The 24,778-nt window shown below is 36.6% G+C and overlaps 1 protein-coding gene across 3 annotated transcripts in view; it reads left to right on the top strand.

Moving 5' to 3' along the window:
• Positions 1 to 24,778, top strand: part of KDM7A (lysine demethylase 7A) — a 67,071-nt gene that overhangs the window by 34,085 nt on the left and 8,208 nt on the right. The window contains exons 7-19 of one of the 3 annotated variants that reach the window (XM_065681041.1): positions 355 to 517; positions 3,899 to 3,986; positions 4,697 to 4,803; positions 7,807 to 7,898; positions 11,594 to 11,683; positions 12,137 to 12,346; positions 13,666 to 13,790; positions 14,292 to 14,449; positions 18,006 to 18,103; positions 20,361 to 20,509; positions 20,641 to 20,853; positions 22,994 to 23,075; positions 24,232 to 24,505. In XM_065681041.1, coding sequence (XP_065537113.1) covers positions 355 to 517; positions 3,899 to 3,986; positions 4,697 to 4,803; positions 7,807 to 7,898; positions 11,594 to 11,683; positions 12,137 to 12,346; positions 13,666 to 13,790; positions 14,292 to 14,449; positions 18,006 to 18,103; positions 20,361 to 20,509; positions 20,641 to 20,853; positions 22,994 to 23,075; positions 24,232 to 24,505 — 1,849 coding nt within the window. Of the gene's footprint in view, positions 1 to 354; positions 518 to 3,898; positions 3,987 to 4,696; positions 4,804 to 7,806; positions 7,899 to 11,593; positions 11,684 to 12,136; positions 12,359 to 13,665; positions 13,791 to 14,291; positions 14,450 to 18,005; positions 18,104 to 20,360; positions 20,510 to 20,640; positions 20,854 to 22,993; positions 23,076 to 24,231; positions 24,506 to 24,778 lie in introns of all 3 variants that reach the window. The other 2 variants (XM_065681035.1, XM_065681025.1) reach the window with 2 other exon arrangements.

The following is a 24,778-nucleotide window of genomic DNA, read 5'->3' as shown; positions in this document are numbered from 1 at the left end:
CCATCATAGAAGAGACAAAGTGGTTTCATCTTACTTTTTGTCATTTGGCATATCTGCGCAGATCCATAAATTGTTTATAAAAGCTGGAATCTTTCATATGCCAATTAAAAGCTTGGTTGTTTTGTTTGCTGGTTTTACATCATAAGATACCAACTGGGGGTAGTGTTTTATTGACTCAGCTTTTGGTGGGTTACAGTTCTAAAACACTGAGGCTTGAAAACTCTGACGTTCTGTGGTGGAAACATGAGTTACCTATCATTTAGATCTATCTGTTACTTAATTAGAAATACACAGAGGTTGTAGTTATGCCACCAGGAGGTCATGCATTTATTTATTTGGCTTTTCTGTTAATAGGGTGAGAAGATATTTTATTTGATTAAGCCCACTGATGAAAATTTGGCTCTGTATGAGTCTTGGAGTTCATCTGTCACCCAGAGTGAAGTATATTTTGGGGACAAGGTTGACAAATGTTACAAATGTGTTGTGAAGCAAGGACACACGTTATTTGTTCCAACAGGTAAGATGTTACCCTTATTTCTAGGACTTTGCATGTTCAGTCACCAGGAATTGAGGGTATCCTGAAATGATTGTGTTGTCAACATTTGGTTTCTCCTAAAATTTTGGACAAGAGAATAATAAAAAAATCAGGAATTCAGATTTTCAAAGCAAGTAATTAGCTTTTTAGATTGCCTGACAGTAGTAACATTTGTGAGGGAAAGAAAAGACGCTTATTACTAAGTTATAAGACAACAAATGAACGCTGAAGTTTGATATCATGAGAACAGTTCCAATTCATAGGACACACATTGTTCACCATTTGATGGGTATCCAGACTGAAATCTTATCTTAATTTTATATTACAGTTTTCTTTTTGCAGCTTTTGAATACTGTCAGAGCTACTAGGTGAAATTATTACTAAAACATCACATAAACTACTTAGGCTGTAGGCTAGAGAATTAAAAAAAGATGGGTGTTTTTTTTGGGTGGGGTTTTCTTTTCTGTCAGCAGGAAATCTAAACTGTGGTGGAGCCTGTGAAGACTGAATCAAAATGAAAGTGTCCCTAAATAAAACTTGAAAAAATATATAATTGGATTCATGTGTTAATTCTTTTTATTGAAAAGAAAAGGGTATTTGTAAATATAGTTTTTGAAACTGTAGTGTTCATAAATTCAGCAGCTGTCTTTAAAAATGAGGCATAGGTATGGTCTTCTTGGATTTTATTTACCAATTCTTATAGCCATGACCTAATAGTATCTAGTAAATTACAGGGCATTTTTAAGAAAAAAGAAATGCCAAAACAGTGTAACTTTTTTATTTACAAAATCCCCACAGAACAATCCTCCAAACGAAACACACCACTTCCACCCCACCCAAACTCCCAAATACCACGAACTTAGAAGTCTAGTAAATCAAACCATACTTTGCTAACAAACTGAGTGCCAGCTAACTTTTTATATTTTCATGTATCCAGTCCATCCATATAAATACCTTTTTTATTATTAAAGATTTGTACTGGGTACTGCCATCCTTTCTGAGGAGAGGAAGCTTTAAATATATGGAGAAGGAAAATGATGCATGGTTGTACTTCTGTAATAAGCCTTGAAGATTATGTTCAATACCTTATTCTGTCATGGACTTCCTAGACAGGCATTTTTCTCATAGCTCATCTCTCTATCTGTGAGGTTTCGTGTTCACTGTTCTAGCTCATGGCTTCTGCAGAATAAATACTACATGGTGAGAAGCTATGTATGCACTTCACGTTCCTGAACACCAGACCTTTTTTAAAACGGTACATTTTTGGCAAGAGATGACATTGATTTTCCATTCATTTAAGCGTAAAGTCATACATCTGTGAACAAAGCATGCAAAATTACAGAATGAAGAACTTCACTGTGGTGTGTAGATCTTTGAAAATAGTTACTACTTCCCAAGTAATCAGCTGAATCTGAGCTCTCACTATAATGTGGCCAAAAAGTAAAGTATCACAAAATGATAATTTCTAATGTATACTTGAATTTGCATGTATACACATAAAATGGTACTTTTAAATGTTAAATGTGTGTAGTCACATGTGCACGTGTATACACACATACATGTTCATATGATATAGTATAAGAACCAATGACTTCTCGTAGGTATCAAGATTAGGAGTTTAAAAGTGGGATATTCTGTAAGACTGATGAAAGGCTTTAAAAAACCCACCCTGATCTCTACTGAAAAATCACTTTTACTGTTCTAGCTTGCACTGATGCTAGTGGATGTCATAATTATGTTATAATCACTGAAATGTTTGGAGCAGTCTTCCGATTTAAAATTGGTCTTGCATGTAGATGCATAGCACCTACTGTGAGGCTCTTGAGAGTTACTTAAATATTACTCAGGATACCCTGTGTGGTCTACACCAAATTTTCTTGCATTGTTATATGGAACTTGATCAAACTACAGCATAAAATAGCAAGTAGGAATGTAGAAAAATTAAGTCATTTGGTTGATACGGCATGCCATAGAAATCCTTGGTGTTGATGTAACAGTGATGAGGCTTTATCAGTTTTATCAGTGTCTGGGGAGATGTGTGCTTAAAGGATTGAAACACATATATTCCCTTGGAGAGTCAGAGGTATTAATCTACTGCAGTGATGATGATAAGAGTGAAAAACTGAAATCATATTAACAAATGCAAAATGCAGCTTCACTGCACTGCATTTCTCAAGGAACAGAAGTAAAACTGAACAATGTATAATAGTAATTAAAAAAAAAAAACCCCTCAGGTTACATCCATCATTGCATTCTACATTCTCTCATATGCCATTCTGTAACTTCCTTCCTTCCAAGGCTTCGTAGTAAGAATGTTGCTTAATCAGTGTAGTTGCTAGGTTTCAGGTCCTTTTACATATGATACCACAACAATTGGAACTAGTTGTTCCTAACTGAATTGGGGCATGAATTTAATGGTAGCTTGCAGTATATAGTTGCTTGTGATTTGTGCTGATATTGACTCAAGTTGAGGAGCTTCCTGTCTTTGTACATCTTGGCTACACTCTGTCAGACCATTAAGTAATCTGCAACTGTATGACCAACTCATCTTTTGTCAAAAGATCATGTGTATGCATGCAAAATCAGAAAAAACCTTAAAAGAAGAAACTCTAGTTTATTTACATCAAAGCTGCACAGTATAAATTTTTAAAATAGCTATTTTTAACCAGGAAGCTAATATTGTATGTTCTTTTGTGTACTTGAAATTATCCAGTAGTAATCAGCTAGATTGGTAGCATAATGTTTGCCATACTTTGCCATGTTCAATTGTAGAGTTCATAGGGACAGTATTTCAACTACATGACAAATCTATGTAGTTAAGAGTGCCTAGACTGGGATTTAAACTGATCATAGTATCACTGGAATTAGAATGACTGTATTTAGAATAATTTATGGAACCATGTCTGAATTCGTATTTGAGAAACTTCAGTATTGCTAGATTACTTGATGTTGAGCAAACGGCTCAGTTACTGTAAGCAATGTGTAAATATTTAAAGGAATATAATTTGGTAATTTTGTGAGTGTATCTTTTGTTCAGTATAACTTAACTCTCCTGACTTGCTTATTTTTGTTGATTGGAGGGAAAAATGGGGGGGAATTTTTACTTTAAAAAATTCACAGCCTTGCATTCCAGTGAAAAATGTCTTAATCTTAACAGTTTCCAAAAACCACAGGTCCACTAGATTTCTGAAACTTGGAATTTAAATTCTATTAAAATTTACTTATAGCACGGAATACAAGTTTTGCCTTTTTTTTTTTTTTTCTTTGTTCCCAGGTACAGTTTTTTTTACTTATATATGTATTTAAAGACAGTCTTACAATAATTTATACGTATGCATTAAGTTTCAGAATCTCTCATTACAGGCTGGATTCATGCTGTGCTCACGTCTCAGGATTGTATGGCTTTTGGAGGAAACTTTTTGCACAACCTCAACATTGGCATGCAGCTCAGGTTAGTTTCAGCTCTTCCTATACCTTTTTCTCAGCAAGTAGGGTACTCTTTTAATAGATATTTTTCTTCATGCTTTTAACCAGGATGAGATTGGTACAGGCTCTCAAGCAGACAGTAAGTAGTGGCATTTTCAGTTAGAATGTATCAAGCACATTCTCTTCTTTCACTTCTCCAAAGTTTGTTTCAAAATCAAAATGAAGGGTATACAAGAATGTAAGCAAATAAAAGAAAAAACTCTACTCTGGATATTAGTGTGAGTAAAACAAAACCGAGCAAGCCCAGGTGTGTGACATTGAAGTTGAAATGAGCCTACTCAAGTCAGCATTGCTCTGGGGGCAGCTGTGTATTTAAATTTTGCCCAAGATATGGAGCTGTCTTCTAAACATACTGTTTTTATTTATTACAGTGGAATCCTGATAAGATTCCATCTGTTAAAAGATCGCACATTGGGTGTGTATCCTAGCTTTATTGAAGTCCGACTTGGAAGTGCCGCAGTCAGACTTTATAAGGTCAGAGCCTGGATGAGACCAGAGTTCAATCTTGTCTGTGGTCTTGTTGAGATTTAACTATATGGTACTTGACTTCTTTCATTTATCACAGCTATGGTCATTTTATTTTAGACATTGTGTCATTTTGAATGATTACGTAGTTGAATAATGAATTCGGTAACTAGAAAATGTTCATGGTTTGTACTATTTCTACTTATTCAGGTGTTATGAAATGGAGAAGAGGCTAAAAACCCCTGATCTTTTCAAATTTCCTTTCTTTGAAGCCATCTGTTGGTTTGTGGCCAAAAACTTACTGGAAACATTGAAAGGTAAGGTAATCCTTGTTTTACTTCAAAAGATGGGCATGTATCTCCTTTGATTTTTTTCTCTTCGCTGATAACGGAGATCATACTGCTGCCATGTGAACGGAGGAAACTTTGAAACTTTTTAAGCTGGAAAACCAGACTTGATTATTTTTTTTATTTTTAAGCCACATTATTTTAGATCCAGCAGTTCTTATTTCTAGCTAATGATCTTTCTGAAAACTACTTTGCTGATCAAAGGTTTCTAGGCTAACTTGCGCTGTGCAGAAGTCTTAGTGCGCTTGGCGATGTATGTAACTAACACTTTGTAGCACGCTGCCGGAAGCTTTGAACTATTTTATTAGTGTTTGCCATCCAATGCTGATGACGTACCTGGTCAGTGAAAATACTCTAGGTTATCAAGGCTGAGTATCTGAGATCTTGGCGCAGTGCAGTTATGCTACCAGCCAAACAGGATTAATTTGCCATTACACTCAGGCTGCTTCTGTAATAGTTTTAAGATTTTCGAGTCCCCTTTGATAGCCTCCTTCTTTCAGCAGAGAACTCTCTAAATGATCCCACTAATTTATATTTGTGGGTTTCTTCTTGGTGGCTTTGCAGCTGAATGAAGAGATTTTGTCACACTTCTACAATTTCTTTGACCTTTTCAGTCAAACTGCCTGTTGTCCTTTGTAGTGAAGAGAGATGTCTGTGAGGGCCTTTGTAGGAAAGATGCATCAATTCTTATGAGCTGTGTTAAATCATTGATATGAGTGTTTATCAGTAGATGTCTCAACAATCTCTTGTTCTTGACAGTTTCTGGTCCTTTCCAAACTTCCTCTTCTAGTCCTGTAATTCCTGTATCTGTACCTGTGTATAATTCAGCTTGAGAGAGTGTCTGTCTGATTTCACCTTCTTTTCGTCAAATATCTTGCCCTCTGCCTGCTCTATTTAATCTTAATAAACATCATATTCTAAATCATGTAATTCAAAGGAGATAAATTAGTTCAGCGAGGCGCCTGCTAAATTCAGCTTCTGCTTTGGAAGGGAGCAGAATCTCATGTAATCATTTTTTTTTTTTAAATATGATAATAGTCACAGTTACTGAAAATTATTCTCCTTTCAGCAGATGAAGGCATTGAACAACTCTTGTTTCCTAAATGAGCATATGAAGTTTCTGGATGAGCCTAAAGCAACTTAGAAATCTTACCAAATAGAACAAACTTGCAGAAAATTCTTGCTTAGAAAGAATAAAAAAAAAAAGGAACATTTGTTTTGCTTTGGTTGGTCTCACTCCTATATATTTTGCGAACTTGTCAGAAGACATAGGAGCTGTATTCCTGCTGGAAAAGCAGTGGGATAGATGTTTCTATGTCATCCAGCTAGTTATGAGTCATGTCCTGTGTCCATCCCTACTTCTTCCACCTCCTCTTTTTATCCTATGACTCCTTGAGTACCTTGGGAACCTTTTGTGACTTGTGGCTTAGGAATGAAGTTTATGCTCCTGTTATTTTTAGTCTATGGATTAGGATGTATTTTGTTGCAGAACAATGCTGTGATCTATAAAACTAACATGAAGAACAATAATAGAGGTTTCCATGGCTAGAGTGAAGATTATGTTGGGTTTGGCATCAAGACTCATGTGAATTAAGTGTTTGCTGGTCAGAATCCATAGTTTTCTTAAAAAGGGATGATACACGTTTGGTTGTGAAAGGTAGTGGTGGTGACCAACTTGTAAAATGTTGAGTGCGTGGTTGTTAGCAGTACTTTATGTGAAATTCAGGTCAGTAAGCAAAATCAGCACAATGTATCTTTCTGATTCTTTTTATAAAATGATAACAGGGTCATAAACATTGTGATTTTGTCTTTCATTGGCAAGAAGCGTTTTATATTTTAAGTGTGGTAGCTTTTGCCTAAACTGTTTTTCTTCATAGTTCTTGGGGCTTCAGAATAGGTAACTTCATCTGTCTGATACTCACTAATTTTCTTTACTCGTAAGTCATGCAGTCTTTTCTATGGCAGCTAAAAATAATGCCAGCCTGTGGTGCTGCATTGTATCTTCAAAACTGTCAACTGAGTAAGCTAGTGGGCAGGAAGACTTCTACTGCAGCTCAATGCCTGACACTCTTTCCCCAGTTGGAGGCATCTCTGAGGGAAGAACAGCCGTTTACTAACAGAACTTAATTTTTTTTTCTGCCAGCAGACCAATACAGTATCCATCAGAATAGTGTTTTACTAGTGTATTCTTTTAAGGGAATAAAATGAGCCCACTGGTTCTAATGTTAGTCTATGTGCAGTTGACAAGTGGAAATGTATGCTAGGAACATGGAGAGAGGTTGCAATCTCCTTTTGACTGTTTATGGAAAATTGGTCTTTTCCCTTCTTTTTCTGCCCTGAAGGAAAAGAGAAAATTGAGAAGGAGTTGTAATCACTTGGGAGCACCAGCTTTCTTAAGAGCAGCTTCTGTAGCAGGGTGGTTTCCACCCCACCATAGCTCTCCTGCTTTGATTTTGGAAGGAAAAATGATGTAAACTGTGTGAGGGAGAACTGTGATAATTGGAAGGGTGACAAAAAATGGGGAGTGGAAGTGTGCTAGTGTGAACCATTTGCTCTCTGTATGGGAATAAGCAATAGGAATTCTAATTCGGAGATACATCCCACATCCTTCTGGTCCCCTTTGACTAAAATATTTCTGAATGAAATAGAAGTGATTTCTTCAAATATGTTTTCTCTTGTTCTGTATTTCAGATCTGTTTTGTTCTAATTGACCATTAGTATGTTGTACACTATCCTTAATTTTCATGAAAAATTAAAAAAGGGAAGATTTTTATGTAGAATCACTTTAGAGTTGGGTGTCTTTTGTTGCTGTTGTTACAATATGCACACAAGTACAGGATGTGATGCTTTGCTTGCATGTTTCCTTTTTTTTGTGCTGTTGTATAGTGGGAACTTCATTGGCTGAAAGGTAGGTATCTTTCTATTGTTTTTGCTGTTAGTGTGTTTCTAAATACGTATCTCTATCCTTTTTAGAACTGAGAGAAGATGGTTTCCAGCCTCCAAGTTATTTAGTGCAAGGAGTGAAGGCTTTACTTACTGCTTTAAAATTATGGATGAAGAAAGAAGTAAGTATAAGTGATTTTGTTTGCTAATTTGGTAAGCTCTCTTTTGATTTACAAGTAAGTGAAGGTCTGTGCCCTTTTAAAGTTGAGGATTGTTTTTATCTGTTAATGAGTAATGAAAGACTCTATGGAGAGCATGTACTGCTGCTCTGGGGAGGAATCATCATAACTTTATATTCTATGATGCCAGCAAAGTCTTTTTTTAGGCCAGTTAATAAGCTTTTGTGTTGTAGCTGATAGAAGGTTGCTTCACCTCAGGATGGGATAAGGATGCTAGATGATAACCTGATACAGTGTGTTTTTTTTCTTTAACAAATCTGTTTATGTAGTTGATTCATCCTAGTCAGAGGCAATGAATGCCCTGATATTTAACATTTTCTATTCATGTCAGTGCTTTGGAGAGCACACTTCAGGTACACCTCTTTTGCTGAAGAGTCAGTTTAGATTCACATGAGTTTGACTTCATTGAATACTGTTGCTGGTGAACACTGGCTGAATAATAAAATCATTAGTATGTTCTCTGTGGTGGCTTTGCTGGTGCTCTGCTCTCCAGAAAAGCCTGTTTGTTTTGACACAGCACTGCATCTGGTCTAACCCCATGTGTTTTTCATGTGCCTGAGCTAATAAGCCCTCTTGGAGCCAGTGCTTCTGAGAAGTGCTGTTCACTGACAGGCAGTTTTGTTCTGACTGAACTTATGAGTTATCATTTGTTCCTGGCTATACTGAATTGAAGTTGCTCTTGAAGATCTGTTTGGTCTTTCTGTCCCCAAGTTCTCCTTGTAAGAGAACTCCTTATACAACAGGTATGATATTTGCACAATACTGCATTCAGCATAATGAACTTTGTGGAACTGGACATGAGGTGCAAGTGCAGAGGTGGCTGCTCCGTGTGTAATCCACTGGGGTTTAGCCTGTGTTGTGTTAATGATTCCACGTGAACCTTTGCTGGCTCTCTGTAACACTTCCGAGTTGGTTCTCCACTGTCTTTCTCTATGCCATTCTGGGTCAAAGCTAGCTAGTAGGCTAAACAGGATGTTTTGCCTAAGCTGTTAAACTGTGTGTGAATCCAAGCTATCTCTGCATCCATGGCATGGATAATAAGCAAGCTGAGTAATCAGACTGCTCATAACTGAGGTCAAACATAGCCTTTATAAATCCTTATTTTCATTTGAAATTGGATTGCAGTTTGTCTCTTCTCAATTGCTGTTAGCATAATATTGAGGCATTTGTGTACTGTCTAGTAGCTCATTGAGTAGTTTGAGTAATACTTCATCTAGAATGAGATGTATTTCCTACTTATCTGTGGGAAAAAAAAGTAAGTGCACATGCTGCCTTCTAAATGCTTATTAATGTGAGTATTCCCAAGCTGCTGGCTGACCAGACACTTCAGCTGTGCGGAGGCTGCACTGTATTACAGCGTTGCCTGCTGTCCACCAGCTATCGTGTTTTGTACTTTGCATTCATGTTTTCTAGCTGCTGCTTCATAAATGAGCTAATGTTTTCTTTGCAGTAGGCCATGTGCCTGATAGGATTGTAGCTGTGTGCAGCTGCAGACAGGAGCTTTGTACATTGCTGTATGATCTGCTCGTGCTGGGGATTTCAGATTCTGAAAAAGAAATGACGAATACTCCTCAAAAGAGAAGCCTACTCTTGAGGTTTCACATTTATATCATTGGGTATGTCTTTTCAAGACATATGTGAATTATTTTAATGAATAAACCTTTTGCTGGAGAATTTCAAACTCATCTTCAGCAGGGCAGTGGTATCTTCATTTAAAAACTGCCAAAAAATCATAAGATGCTGATAATAGAGGTTGAGTGCTTCTAAAATTATTCTAGCTTTCATTACTTCATTTGAATTCAGCTCGTACAACAAGGCTTTTACCCCTGTGTGTATCCTCTGACTACTCTGGTAGAGGTCATTGGTCTGCATCTTAGTTGGTGTACACAGTAAGGATTATGACCTGTTCAGTCATCTGAGCTCTTGGATTTTAGCTCTGGCTTCCCTCCAGCTTGCATAAGCAAGAGGCGTCAGATGCAATTTTTCAGATGTTTGATTCATGTACGAGTAAGATTATTTTGGGCAACTCTACTGTGTTTTTAAAAAAGATATTAATAGCTGTTGTGAAATATCCTTTTTTTGTAAGGAGCAAGGGATGTGGGTTTGATTATTTTTATTTTATCTTTATTTTTGTGTGCATTTTTGAGTACTGATATAGTCTCCAAATATGGGTGGCTTCGTTTGCCTACCAGGACTTTTAAAAGTCTTTATCTCTTAAGTTTTTGTTTTTTTTTTTTGTTTTTGCCTTGTTCTGTTTTGTTTTTTACCTTTGTGTATTTCCAACATTCACAGAACAATTTCTTGAAGCTCTTGAACTAGTGGTAGCTTTTGTCCATTGTTTTTTGTTTGTTTTTTTTTACTTGCAGTTTATATCTGACATACTTAGGCCATTTGTTGCTACTGTTCTCTGTAGTACAAGAAAATTCAGTTCCAAAGCCTTCTTGTTTCTTTTCCAAGAACCAATATGCAGAGACAACCTAAAACCAAGTTATTTAATAATGATATATTCAGATGTGGACTTTGTTAGGTATCCCTGGTTTTCTGCCCATCCTTTCTTTCTGTCAGACTGTTAGGTTATATATCAATTTGAATTTGTTCATGTATTTAAGTTGCTTGTATGGATTTATTTATTTATTTATAATGGCTCTGCCACAACTTGAGAAAGGTTTGATGGAAATAGACACCTTTTATAGTAGCAAACATGTGGGCTTGCCAGTGAAACTTGGTTTATTCAAAGCATTGCTATAAATGATACTGGCAAGATACTGTGCTTCTGATAGAAACTCTGTTTTTATCATTAGGAAGGTTTCAGTATTTTTAAACCAGGGAAACGTTGAAGTTGGTGTTTTGGAGGATTGCATCAGTCACTTTCTCTTGAGGCCTTCAAGGACAGGAAGGCTTTTGGGAGCGTGAAGCTCTCAAGTAGAAAGTACTGAATGGTCCTAAAGTAACTGGTAGCTTGCTGGAGAAATTACAGAGTTTAGTAACAGAGGTGCTGCGTTCACAAGTGTGAATGTGTAGAGGTGGTGTATTCAAAGAATGAACAGTGGTAAATAATAGCAGCTGATTTAATCTTTCCTGTAAAATTAATGACACTGAAATGAATCATTATACCATGGTTACATCTCCATGCTGGCTTTTTGGGGGGATGGAGGAGAGAGCATTCCTTTTAATGACTGAGAGGAAGCCAGGTTCAATGAAATGCACATACAGTATCAAATTGCTTCCAGCAATAATTCTGCTGCTGAATCTCATTTTTTAAACATGGGTAGCTGAAAGTGTTTGTGTGATGTTTTTCCATTTAAAATAGTTGATTAAAGTGGTAGCAGAATTCATGCCAGTTATCCTGTGTGACTGCTGTTTTGTCTGTTTAATTTAAACTGAAAGTGTTTTGAGGCACACTTAAACTGTACTTACAAAATAGTAGACATTTGCTGCTTTCTAAATCTTGGACTGGAATCTTCAGTATGTGTGTGTGTATCTGACCTGGCAGTTTGCAGTCATTACTACTGAAATTAATCAGAAATTAATCTGGCTTTTTCTTTTTCCCCACTGTAGATTTGTTTATTTCTTATTACTTCTGCTTTTATCTGAAAAATGAATTAAGTATTTTTTTTTCTTTGTCCTTTTGCATTCAGCTTGTAACAGAACATGCCTTTGAAATTCCAGACAACATTAGGCCTGGGCATCTCATAAAAGAGCTCTCAAAAGTGATTCGTTCTGTAGAGGTAAGAACAGAGGCAACCCTACATAAGCCTGTAGCAAGAAAATAATTCAAATCAGGGAATTCCATAGTACATTTCTCCTGTATACTGGTGTTTTGCACCCTTACTCCTTAATGAATATCAATTCTTGAAATATTCTCACATTTGCATTTGGAAAGAACAGTTCTGAGAACTAAGGAGAAATGTGATCTGTTGGGTACAATACATGTCTACTCTATGCTGCCTTCACAAGTAAAACCTGATGTTTTGGTGGTAACTTTTGCTGTTAAGCAGTATTATTATGGGAGATTATATGAAGCTTTGTACATCAAATCCTTAGGAAATATGTATTACTTCTTTAAAAGGTCAAACAATTTTATTTATGTAATTTACATTTAAGTAGATGAATAAGAAGCATCACTTAAAAATGTGAATTTATTTCTCTGAAACCATTCTGAAATATGTTTTTAATTAAAGGAGGAAAACAGCAAACTAGTTAAAACTCAGGGAATTCTTGGTGTGTGTCCAACTTCACGGTCTTCGCATGAATCAACTTACCCTCACCACTCCAGACGAAGGGTGAGGAAACTGCGAGACCATGCTACCAAAACTCCTTCTAATCTGGACATCCTGGAACTCCACACTAGGGAGGTACTGAAAAGGCTGGAGATGTCACCGTGGGAGGAGGCAAGTATTAATGTAGGTGCAAGAAGAACAAAACTGGAGTACATTTTTAATCTCTGTTGAAAGGGGAAAGCTTTTAATGTGCATAAGAATACATATGAGAGATGGATAGATTTATTTTTGGTTTCTTCTGAGCTTTCCTGATGGGGATTTCTCTGTCTTCCTTGATAAGTATGGTTTTCTTGGTTTGTGTTGGTGTGTTTGTTTTTTTTTTTTTTTTTTTTTGTTTGTTTGTTTGTTTGGGTGTTAGGGGTTTTTTTTTTTTTGTTTGTTTTGAGGTTCCTTCAACATTTTGGTTCAGAAGGCGCACTGAATCCACTGCCTACTTCCAGTACAGTTTTTGAATCATAGCATAGTTTAGGTTGGAAGGGATCTTAAAAATCATCTGCTTTCAACCCCCTGCCACAGGCAGGGACACCTTCCACTATACCAGACTGCTCAAAGCCCTGTGCAGCACGGCCTCAAACACTGCCAGGTGTGGGGGGCAGCCACAGCTTCTCTGAGAATTAGGACTGCTGTAGCTGTCAAGTGCTACTCTGAATCAGTTACGTGAAGAAAATGAGCTTGCAAATCCTTGAGGCTCTGAGCCAGCCTGCTTATCTGTGTTTTTAGATAGCTGCTGCTTATAGTTCAGCTACTGTAATTTGATTAGCCTTGTTTTTCAGTCGTGTTCCTACTTCCTGTATGGCTGTGCTTCCCTGCCAATAAGCCTGAGGCTGCCTTTGGTCTCCACTGTGGGACTGTGGACTTTGTAGTCGTATTACAAAGGTATCGTGTAGTGAGTGAGCAAAATGTAGTCTCTTGGCAAAATACTTTTTTTTCAGGTTTGATGACCTTATTTCAAAAAACAGCAACAGAAAAGGGAGAGAGAGTGAGAAAATACAAATTGGGAGCTTTCTGAGAATAAGAAATGCTAGCAAATTTAGCTGGGACAGGATGGGCTGTCATAGTGGAGAAATACCGGTTTGGGTCCTTATATTGATCTTCATAAGGCATGAACACAAGATATTCATTTAGCCCCAAAGATGGGAAGCTGAACTTAAAATTGATCATGAATAGTTAACCTCTGCAGTTCATTGCTAAAACCAAATATTTAGGAATATTAGTTATTGTCACTTAATATAGAAATATATTGTTCAATGTCAGTATAGAATTAAAAAAAAAAGTTTACACATTCCTGGTTTGGCATTTAAGTGTGTTGTTGATTGCTTCAGAGTATATGTCAAATGTAATGGCTTTGAACTAACAAAGTTCTGCTTATGGCAGTTGAAGCTTTTTTAAAGTGTAGAAAATAATAAGCAATGTTGCTTTAACTCCTTTAGGATACCACAAGCTCAAAACTGAACGGAAGATTTAACAAGCCACTTCAGCCATCATCTACAATACCTGAATGGCGAACAAAAGACAATGATCTTCGCCTTCTGCTGTCAAATGGAAGAATAATAAGGTACAAAGGATTGACTGTGGATCACTTCCTCCTAGTTATTCTGGTCTGGAGCATGCTTGTTGTTAATAATATTTCTGTTTGTGGAACTCTAAGTTCCTTTCTACCGGTAAGATTTGTGTTAGGAATACAGAGGGAATGTGTTGTCTGTTGTGTCTGCTGTCCCCTAGTGGAGCCACGGCTATGGAGTGAACAGGAAGAGATTCTTTGCATGTTCCTTTGTTACAGCATTTCATTCAGTTGCTCTGTTGGGTTTGTACTGGAGGGAGCGCTTCAAAGTAGAAATCGTTTGTATCCATCTAATTAAGGTGATTCTCGTTAACAATACTCCGTTGCAAAGCTTCGCATATTTATGGAAATGCCAGTTTACAGGGAGTAAAACAGGAGTATGTACAATTCAGAATGAGGAAATGAGCATGTATCTCAAGAGCATGTTGTAAATAATGAAAGGAAAACAATTTCTTCAGGTTTGTAAGAATAACATGATTTTTTCTTGTGAGACAGAGATGAGAGACGCCCATTTACAGATCGAAGTCTTTACACAGCAGATAGTGAAGATGAAGATGACAGGACGAGATCAAAAAAGATGACTGTTAAGGTAGAAGACCAGCCCTCAGGATTTGAGGGAGAAGGGAATGCAGATGCTCAGAAACCGCTGAACAGTAAGCTTGTCTCTAAGTCCTATCAGTTGAACATTTTGATGATCTTAAGGATCAAACTATCGTGAAGTCTGACTGAAATTTTACCAAAGTATAAAGGGGATAAACTAATAGATCAGAGAAGTGGTATTAGAAGTTACTACAAACCATCTGTCAAATACTATACGTCTACTGAAGAAGGTAACAGGATAGAGCTGAAAAGTAGAACTCACTTTTTATGTCAGTGCCATCTTGAATACTATGTACATCATTTTCAGAGTGGAGATTTAATTGGTGTTCTGGATGAGCATTTGTTCTTTTTGTTCTGTTTCATAATGTAAGAATGCTGATTTTTTTTTGACCAAAATATACTTCAGTGTGAAAATTCATCACATCATTCACTGGAGAATAAAAGATGCAGCTACTTTTAAAACTATCTAATATTTAACCTTTCTGCTCCATTTGGTGATTACATACTTGATCATATAATTTTGTATGTTTAGCTAGTGAATAGGTTTATTCCATACAGGTGATCAAACATAATTTATCATTAATATAATCTTATATTTTTTTAACCTTTGCAGTAATCTGGAAGGTTGGGCAAGAATTTAGATTATATGTGAAACACTTTAACCCCACTTTCCAATACATCTTAATTTTCCTTCACTAGGAGTTCATCTTTTTTGGTCTTTCTGTAGCCTCAAACTGTTTTGCCATGTGTTCAGCAGAACTGATTACACAGTGAATTAGCAAAGTATCACTATGGAAAGCCTGCTTTCAGTGCCTATTTTTAATAGTGCTGTCTGTGGACAGTGACAAATTGGTCCTTGACGTAGCTGTTCAGCTCTCTGTTTAATTATAAAAGTCACATCCTTTCACGGTAGAGTGTACAAGGGCTTGGAGAGTATGTATTAGGAAACAGCTCAACACTTAAGAGATAATACGACTCCTCTAGAGACTTACAGTTGTCTTAGTTTCCCATACAACAATGTGTAACAACATTTGAATCTATTGTCAGCCTGAATAAAATATTTGATTATTTTCATTAACAAAGCAATTTTTAATCTCTGTTGACTGCTTCTAAAGGTCACAGAGGACAGTAATGAAAAATTTGCATGGGAAAGAGGTGTCTCTTGTGTACTCATGAACCAACAAGGCAAATGGCTTGTGGAGTGAAGGCTTAGGAATATGTGGTGTTTTTTCTGCTTTCAAAATTAAACTAAGTAAACTTAAATTAAGTGAATTTAAAGTAAGTTTTACACTTGAATCAAAGATTAAATCATACAGAGAAATGGTAGATTTTCTTGTTGCTTTTATTTGATACTGAATGAGAGGGAGAGGAAAAAAAGAAACCCTTCAGCAGAGAATTCCACAAAAGGAACTACCTGTTTCTATAACAGCTACCACCTTCCATTGTTTTCACTGGGACTTAGGCCAAGAGGCAAAGTCCACAGAGAGATGCCTTTAAACAGATTAAGTTCTATATATCTTTGCATGTCGTGCCAATATCCTGGTTCTCAATGGTGACCCAGTGTTATCAGAGAGACAAAGATAAGTGCTGTGCGTAATAGAGCATGATACTTTGTGTGGATGAAGAAAAGGTGAATTTAAGATGTATTTTGAATTCACAGTAGCTTAGCTTGATCTTGCAGATAACAGCTGCTTTCGTTCATCCCATTTCTGGAGTGCTTCTCCTAGTCCCTGAAAGCATGCAGAGTCATAACTTTTCTGAAAGAGGCAATAGTCCAAAGGAAAATTCATTAGAGCTATATGACTGTATTTTCTGTATCGTGCTTGCTTTTGCTTATCCTAGAATCTTGTTTGCCATTTTGAACTGAGCCAAAGGCTTGAGTGATCATCAGAAAACCCTTAAGGTTTTTTTTGAGCTACAGTAATTCAGAATATTAGTTTCATTGTTGTCTGTTGAGCATTACTTTATTTAGCTTAACTTCATACACAGTGCTCTTGCTTATTTACTGTGTTCCTCACAGTTCTTTCTGATGCTATCTTAAGGTTAATTAGTCTTCTTTAGATTTTGGTCCCAACTGTTCATTTTATTCACCTTCTGAGAACCTGTCTTATTCTTGGCTTACTTCTGACTCTACAAATAATTACCACTTATGCAGTTTTTAATAATTAATAATATACCTTGAAATATATTTGATGTCTATTTGTGAGCTTTGACGCAGTTCTACATTAGGAACAAAGTCCTACTGGAATTGCAGTGTATATGCAGGGTTACAGGTACATCTTTTATACTTGCATAATTAATGCCTGATGAAGAATTGCTTTCTCTTTATGTTGTTTCATATAAAACTATGCTGAAAGCAAACCAACGTTTTAACTTCAGTGGTCTTCATTCCAGAACTAATGTCTGATCTGTGTTTGCTTTCAGCATAGCTTTATGTGAAACTATAACTACTTCAAAAAAATGAAAAGGTTATGTTGCCTTCTTTATCCACTACTTTCTTGACCCACATTCATAAATTTATTTATTTTATTTGGCTTTTCTCCAAAAATCTTTTCCTAGTTAAACTGCATGCTGTAGTCTTTCACAGAGTTGTACTTAATCAAGCTTTCTGCCAGCAGCCTTAACACAGGTATACATATAGCCCATTGATCTTCAGCCTTGGATTTCAAACGCTTACAGATGTGTTTCCTACTCGTGGTTGTTTTGGACATGCGCTGTCTTTTAAAAGTACATGCTTCTTTAAGCTGCTCAGCTACTTCATGTTTGAGCTCTTTCAGCACTTAAAGTAAGCCATGTGGACTAGGTGGTTGATTTGATTGATTGCTTTGTCATATGCCGTGTTCTTGATGTCTATTTTGACACCTCATTCTCTGAGTAGTACTTTTTCTTACTGGTATCAAAAAGCATGTCTAAGGTTAGTATTTCCTCTTCTCTTCAGGTCTTTCTGTGATTAAAACTTACGCAAGTATGTTGTGTATTATCACAGTAATATTTTAATCTTTGAAGAGGTCTGCATTTTAACCCTGATTGGCAGCTCTGTAGTAGCACAGAACAGGCAGAATATGCCAGTAAATTGTAATGCAAAGTAAAACTGCAAGTAATGCAATGAGTTTTTACCTTTAAATCAGTTAATATCCTCTGACTTCCACGTTTTAGTGTTTCTGTAGAACTGCCTTTATTTTAAACAAGGAAATTCCAGGTTCAGAGAGTCAAAGACAAAGTAATATTGGAGATTACTTCTGATTATTTTTTTCTGAGAGCCACTTCTCTGCCTCTAGCTTGTATAAAAATCCAAGAGTTGTCCAAGGTAGCATCTGTGGAGGATGTACTCCGTGGGAGAGAAAAAAATACATGCTCCTGCCGCACCTGATTTCTCTTCCTCTGGCTTCATCCAGTCAGTCAACTTGTGGAGTTTTTTGGTCAACAGTAAGGGTGTCACTAGATTTTTAAGCAAACTTGACTTGTGAACTGAACTAGTGTGTGGAAGTCCTTTTGTTTACAGACTGTTAAAAACTATATATATGTTTCTAGTTCTTTACTTCCAAAATAATAGTTAAATATTATATGTAATAAATGTTGGGTCTTACGTTTCAATTTTTCTCCCCACAGTGTTCTTTGAAAGTGTGAAATCAGAACTCAGGAATGGATCCTCAGAGTACTCTGATATTTCTGATTCAGAAGAATCTGAGCCTGATTGCACTACACAGGTACAGCTAGAAAAAGTCACAAAAATTAACAAAGCAGTTAAATATAATTTTACTCACTCCAAATTCATCTGGTCAAAGTTTATCTTAAAAGAGCAACAGCAAAGCATTTAATTCTGGTTGAAGAGAATACCTCAAACTTACGGCTCTGCCTTATTCTTCATTTATTCTAATGTTGAGAAAAATTACAAGATACGATATCTTGAGTCATATTTTGTGATCTTTGGCGTTAAAGTAGGGCTGGCAGAGGATGAGCCCTGCTCTGGAATATGTAAAGTCTGAAAAAAGTAAGATCCTAGTTGCTCTGTTCATTTCTTCCATAACAAGTCTAAATTTCATCATTAGAATTATGAATATCTACCACAAGGTTTTATTTTAGACCATGTTTAAATGGAAACAATCTATAGGCCTTCAGGTTTCTTAAGTAAGCTTAAGTGGGTAAATCCTATTGGGGTGTTTTAGAATACTTGAAATAAGTTGGAATCCTCCATTTGAGGGTCTAAATTCCAGTGATTTCCTTACAACTAAATGCAGTATAAATACACACGTATGTATGTGTATATATATTCACACCATGCATTTTATTACAACTTTTAGTATTTAGAGATTTCTTATGTGTCTGTATGAATTTTTAATGATTTTTTTTTGTTTGCAAAATTGTGCTCTGACTTAATTTCAATTTTATTAGCAGTAAAGTGCTGATAGTGTGCAATGATTACTTCAGACTTTTGTTCTGTGCTTCTGGAAAGTGAATCCTTTGGTCTTTCTTTCAATCATCTGCCTATCATAAGACTTTACAAGAGGTCTTCATACTTTTTCCACAGTGGTCAAAATTTATTTTTAGTATTTGTTGTCTCCTATCATTACCTTATCTAGATGTTGGAATAAGTGATAGGAAACTTCATGATGTGGCTTCTGGTTTCCTAAACTGCATTGTCAGCAACTTTGGCTCAGCAGGCTTCCTTTTTTAAGACACATAATCAATAGTGTTCAAAATCGATACATCTCATCTTCACAGGGGAATGCAGCCAGTTTTGGTTGATGTCACCATTGAGTTAAATGTTTGATATTAATGCTATATACTCTCTTGGTTCTTTTTATATTATTCTCCTTCTTAATTTCTAATAGTATCTAATGGAATACTTTTTCTACGTGTTTAAATTTGTCTTTTCTAATGATATATCCAAAATTAACTGTCTCAATAGCTCCTGTAAATCCTTCTTATGTTTTTGTATTGCACCAAAGAAGGTCTTAACAAAACAAGATAATAGCTTTATTAACACTGAGTCATAGTTATAATTTAATTGCCCATTTGTACCACTTTTCTGAGTGTCAAAGATTAACAAGCTGCTCTTGTGAATGAAGCTATTGTATAAAAACATCCCTTGGTGATAGGAGCACTTCATTCATTCCAGTTTCATTTTTGATGATAGGGGTAGTGGTGTCCCTCTTGAAGGATTATGATTCCTCTGTGTTCTGATCTTCCACTTTTAACACTTGATTTAATGTCATGTATATTCCTTGGCTTGAAAAAAAAAAAATAAAAAAAATTGTGCCGTTCTCTGTACTTGTTAAAAATAGATTAGTCTGAGTTACCAAGACTGAGCATATCCATCGTAGCCCTTGCTTCATGTAAAAGCATATTGAGTCACATATGGTTATTCCACTTTTGAGAAGCTCCTGCGTATACAATCTGTAATCTCAGCAGGAGCTGAGAGGCCCTTTCATTCATGAAAAGAGGCTGTGCCACTGTAAGAGAGGCAACAGCTGTCGTGTGTCTGTTCCTGCTGTGTTCTGGATTTACCTGAGAGCTTCTGTCACTCATCAGAGAGATGCTGCTGCTGCAAGTTACTATTTTTGTGAGAGAAGGAATCGGAAACATTTATGTGGGACAGGATGTGTCCCATTATATGTAGTAGGCATCAATTCTGGTTGCTGCTTGGAACCATAATTCCACGTTTCCCTCTACTTTGAATATCAAAGATAACAATAATCAGTGCTCTCTTTAAAGAGAATACAGTGATTTGTGCATGGTTTAATGTGTGGTTTTCTGTATTGTTGGATCATGTATTCAGCAGTGTTACAAAATTGGGATGTACAGTCCCTCACTGCTATATTCAAGCTAACTCATTCTGAATACTGTATATATAAAAAAGTTGGACCTGGAAGCTTTTAAACTTTTTACTTAGCTTAAGTTAAGATAATGTTTCTATTTAGGATGCATGGTGACCATTCTAGGTACTGTTTCCTCTTGTTTCAGCAGAAGGATTCCTCCACAGAGGAGTCAGAAAGCTCAGGTGATGAAGAGAAACAGGAAGTAACATCGAATTTCAAAGAGGAATCTAAGGTCACAAGAGACCTCTGTCAAAATACCCAGAAGCCATCCAGAAATGAAACTCCGAGTAAAAAGTAAGCACACTGTGGGCATTTGTTTTTAAAACGCTAGACCATTTCACATATTCATGGTCCTGCTTTATACCAGTATAAAAATCATTCCTTCAGAGAAATTTGAACTGTTTAATACTTCTTTATTTTTCTAGGGAATGTCCTACCTCGACAAGTACAGAAGAAGAAGCTATTCAGGGCATGCTTTCTATGGCAGGATTGCACTATACTACATGTTTACCAGGTCATACTCAAAGCACAGACTGCACAGATAAAAGAACCTCTCTTCAGGAACACAGAAGCTACCCCAGGAGTCGGCATAAAGACAGACAGCCATCTCAGAGCCACAAAACAATTGAATGTGGTAGGTATCTGAGTTAACGACACTGCTGCTCTCTGCTCTTGGAGAAGCAGATCAGAATAAGGACTTAAAGTTTCATTTGTTTTTTTTTTTTTTTTTTTTTTTTAGATCTGTAGAGAAGTTTTTACATAAATGGCTTTTTCTTTTCACTTGGGTTTGTTTTGGTTTTTTTATCTTTTTAATAAAAAGTAAATTTTTCTTCTGAAAACGGACTAACTTAGATTAAGCAGTCATCTGAATGGGTCTTCTACATTTTGCCATCTAAAAGCTTTGTGGCATCTGTACAAGAGTGGCAAAGTTATGGCTAAATTTAAAATGTAGTCTCCTTATTGAAAGTGTAATTCCTTCTGAAAAGATTGGCACAGCCTTCATGGTTGCAGCTTTCATGGCATGTGTGTTACTTAGATATCCATAGGAATCTGCTGGTGATTTTTCATGCCTTTTGAAAGGCATATTTGGAAGGCATATGAAATTCTGGTATGAATGCAGTACATTAAAGGAGATTCTAATCTTGAAGAGGAGAATTCAGAAGTAATTTTTTTGACAGTGGCATTTTTGATGTCTGTAGAAAATGGACATCTGTTAAATGCATTTTGGGAATGACAGACAGCAGAACATTAATGCTAATCCCCTCGGAAGAATCAAAATCACTTCTTGGAACAGAGAGAAAAAGAGTAGTCATGTTTGAGAATTCTTTGCTGGAGAAGGAAATGGAAGAGGATTATAGCTTTGCTGATGTAAAACAAATAGAATCCCACCAACAAATAGGGTGCTAATTCAAAGAACTAATATTATATGGGGTTTTGATAACCTAATAGGAAAGCCTAATGTGATGTCATGGACTGTGTTCTGGTAATTGAAGCTGTATGTCCTTAAACCCCACCAACCAAATAAATAAATACAACTACCACCACAAACAAGCGACCCATACAAACACATACAGTGTCCTTTCATCTTTATAACTTTATGAAAAGCATAATATCTGAGTTTCTAAGTTGTGGTGGGTTGACTCAGGCCAGCAGCTAAGCACCCACGCAACCATTTGTTCTCCCACCACCACGCAATGAGGGAGAGAATAGAGAGAGCAAAAGTGAGAGGATCCATGGATTGACATAAAGACAGTTTAGTAAGTGAAGGAAGGAGGAACAGAAAACAAGTGTTGCAAAGGCTGTCACTTACCACCTCCTGCAAGCAGATGGATGCCCAGTCAGTCTCTGAACAGTGACTACCTCGAGAGATTGCCTTTCACTCAAGCCTCTTCCTCTACTCCGGTTTTTATTGCCAGGCATGGCATTACATTGTATGGAATATTCCTTTGGCCAGTTCAAGTCACCTGTCCTGGCTGTGTCCCTTCCTAATCTCTTGCCTGTCCTTAGGCTACTTACTGCAGGAGTCAGAGTGGGAAAAGAAAAAGTTATGACATTGTGCAAGCACTGTTCGACAACGGTTGAAACTCTGGTGTGTTACCAACACTGTTTTACCCACAGATCTCAAATACAGCACCATATGGATTGTTAGGAAAAGAATTCCTTTCCAGCCAGGCCCAGTACATGTGCCAAACTCCACGTGTGTAAAGATGAAACTGTGCTGCTTAGCTGGCAGGGTTTGCAAAATCTTTCAGACTCTCTAAATTCATACTGAATTGGTGTCTTGGGATACGCTTAATTTTACAAGTTAGCTGTACTGTAAATGAGTTTTCAATGTGGATGCTTCTTCTATAGGTCTGTCAGCATAGATCTTCCCTGTATTGTACCTGGATAGCAAGCACATCAAAAACAACACAGTCAAAATACCTGAGAGTTAAACTGAACTTCTCATGTTGCAAAGCCATGGCAGAAAATCATGTGTAACAAAGTGGGCAAGCTGTATTCAACATCAGTACTTTAAATTAGAGTGATTATATTTGTCTGACCTTCTTACTGTGCTATAAGGATCTTTACTTCTGTGTATTTATTGTGCAAGGTTGTTTTCTTAGTTCAGTGTGTAGAACCAAGCAGCTCTGACATTTTATATCTAGGAAATATTTTCCATTGTATTTTCCTTTCTTTCTTGTTTTGATTGTAAAGTCATTCAAATGCATAATTAATTGTGCATTCCTAGTTACTGATTTTTTAATTTCAAGCTTGTTGGAACTTCTTTTTAGGTAGGTCTGTGAAGGAAGAAGAAGGAGACTTGGGGACTTCAGCATGGGCTAGACACCTGAATGAAACTTCGAGGATTACTCCTCAGGTAAAGCAATACTTTAAACATTTTGAACCCCTTTTTATAGGAAAAGGAGATCCTGAAGTTGTAAGTGCAGAAAAATTGTGGGCCAGTTTTTACTGTGTATATGAAAACAGATACTTCTGGTCTGGTAACTAAGTATTATTTTTGTCATGCCTTTTTCATTGTTGCTGTGTTTAGTTTATATTTCTTTTTTCTCTCCTCCTTCAAACTCTGTTCTGCCGTAATGGCTCATATTAAGATGCTCAGGGCACTATTTTGGAGAAAAAAACCCAAACAACAAAACCAAAACCAAAAAAAAGCCCCTCCTTGATAAAAAAATAAACTGTGAATTTAACTTCAGTTTAACTGGGGAAGCACTGTGTTGTTTATTCATTGTTGCTCCCAACCAGAGCATCAGAACAAGTGGAGCCTGTTGATAGTATAGGTACTTATTTAGGAAATGGGTAATGCCAAACGGATGCAACCTTTCAACAGCCAGCAGGTAGGAATATTTTTGCTTTCTGATGTCCAGCTGAAATTCAACAAGAAATACATAAACGAAAGTTTGTGTGTCTTACCCTGAACTTTTTTAGTATTTCTAAAAGTTCTTCTATGTTAGAAGCATTAGAACAATTAAATAGAACAATTAAAGTTGCAAAATAACACTGCTACTTAGCGGCTATTTTTTAATTGTGTGCTTTGTAGTGTTTTTCGGTAAGAATATAAAAACTACATGGTATCTTTACGGTTTCTGATTCCCAATTTAGCTTTTCTTCTCTCATCAGCTGAATATTGAAAACAACTTTCCTGTTTGCAGTCAGTGGTTATGGTATGGCTTGCTGTAGTGGCCAGTTTAATCAAGAGCAATTGCATTTGTTTTGATGACTGCAAATCAAAACCAGAAAGTAGAGAATTTGAGTATAGTAGTATGTGTAATTAATCTATAGCATTGCTCATAAAAGTGCATATGGAAAAGCACAGAGATACTTTAGATTGTATCTTATCTTTAGGAGGTATCTAAAAGTTATATAGAAGAAATGATGGAATAATAAAGTGGTCAGACACTGGTATAACTAAAATACCTTTTTCAAAGATAAAGTAGTATAATTAGAAAAAAGAGTAAACTTGTAGCCAGAAGGTTTTAACTTCTACTTTTTTCTTCTCCTCATTTCCATACTAGGATACAAATAAAACTCAAAAATATATCAAGAAAGAGGGTGCATCAGAAGCTAATCATAAGGTTCAGGAAAACAGAAGTATAGTCCACAACAACAGCTTGAGTTTTCAGCATGGCAAGTATACACGAGACTCCAGTCTAATTCAAGAATGTCGTCTGAGTGATGGCAGCCTTAGCCCTGACAGGCTGTATGGTGAAACATCCTTGTCTGTACCACTTCATCCAACAAAGAGGCCAGCATCAAACCCACCCCCTATCAGCAACCAGGCGACAAAAGGTAATTTTTATCTCTGTCCTGTTGCCAGACTGAAAAACAGACTAGGGAAAGGAGCTTGTAGACCTCAAAAAGAGCTGTTAGAAAAAAGGACAGGTTTAGACCTTGAGGAAGGACACAAAATGGGCATCCTGTAGGCACTCAAATTTTGGTATAGAATGTGTAAGGTGGAATTAAGAGAGATCTAACTGGCTCTGTGGCCAGATAAAACTTTCATAACTGCTGTTGCACCTCAGCGGGTGTACCAGTTGTGTTCAATACAGGGAACAGAATCAC

Source organism: Lathamus discolor, chromosome 1 (assembly GCF_037157495.1).
Source record: "Lathamus discolor isolate bLatDis1 chromosome 1, bLatDis1.hap1, whole genome shotgun sequence".
Classification (NCBI taxonomy): domain Eukaryota; kingdom Metazoa; phylum Chordata; class Aves; order Psittaciformes; family Psittacidae; genus Lathamus; species Lathamus discolor.
Note: the sequence above shows the minus strand (reverse complement) of the source record. Positions and strands in the feature narration are given on the sequence as shown.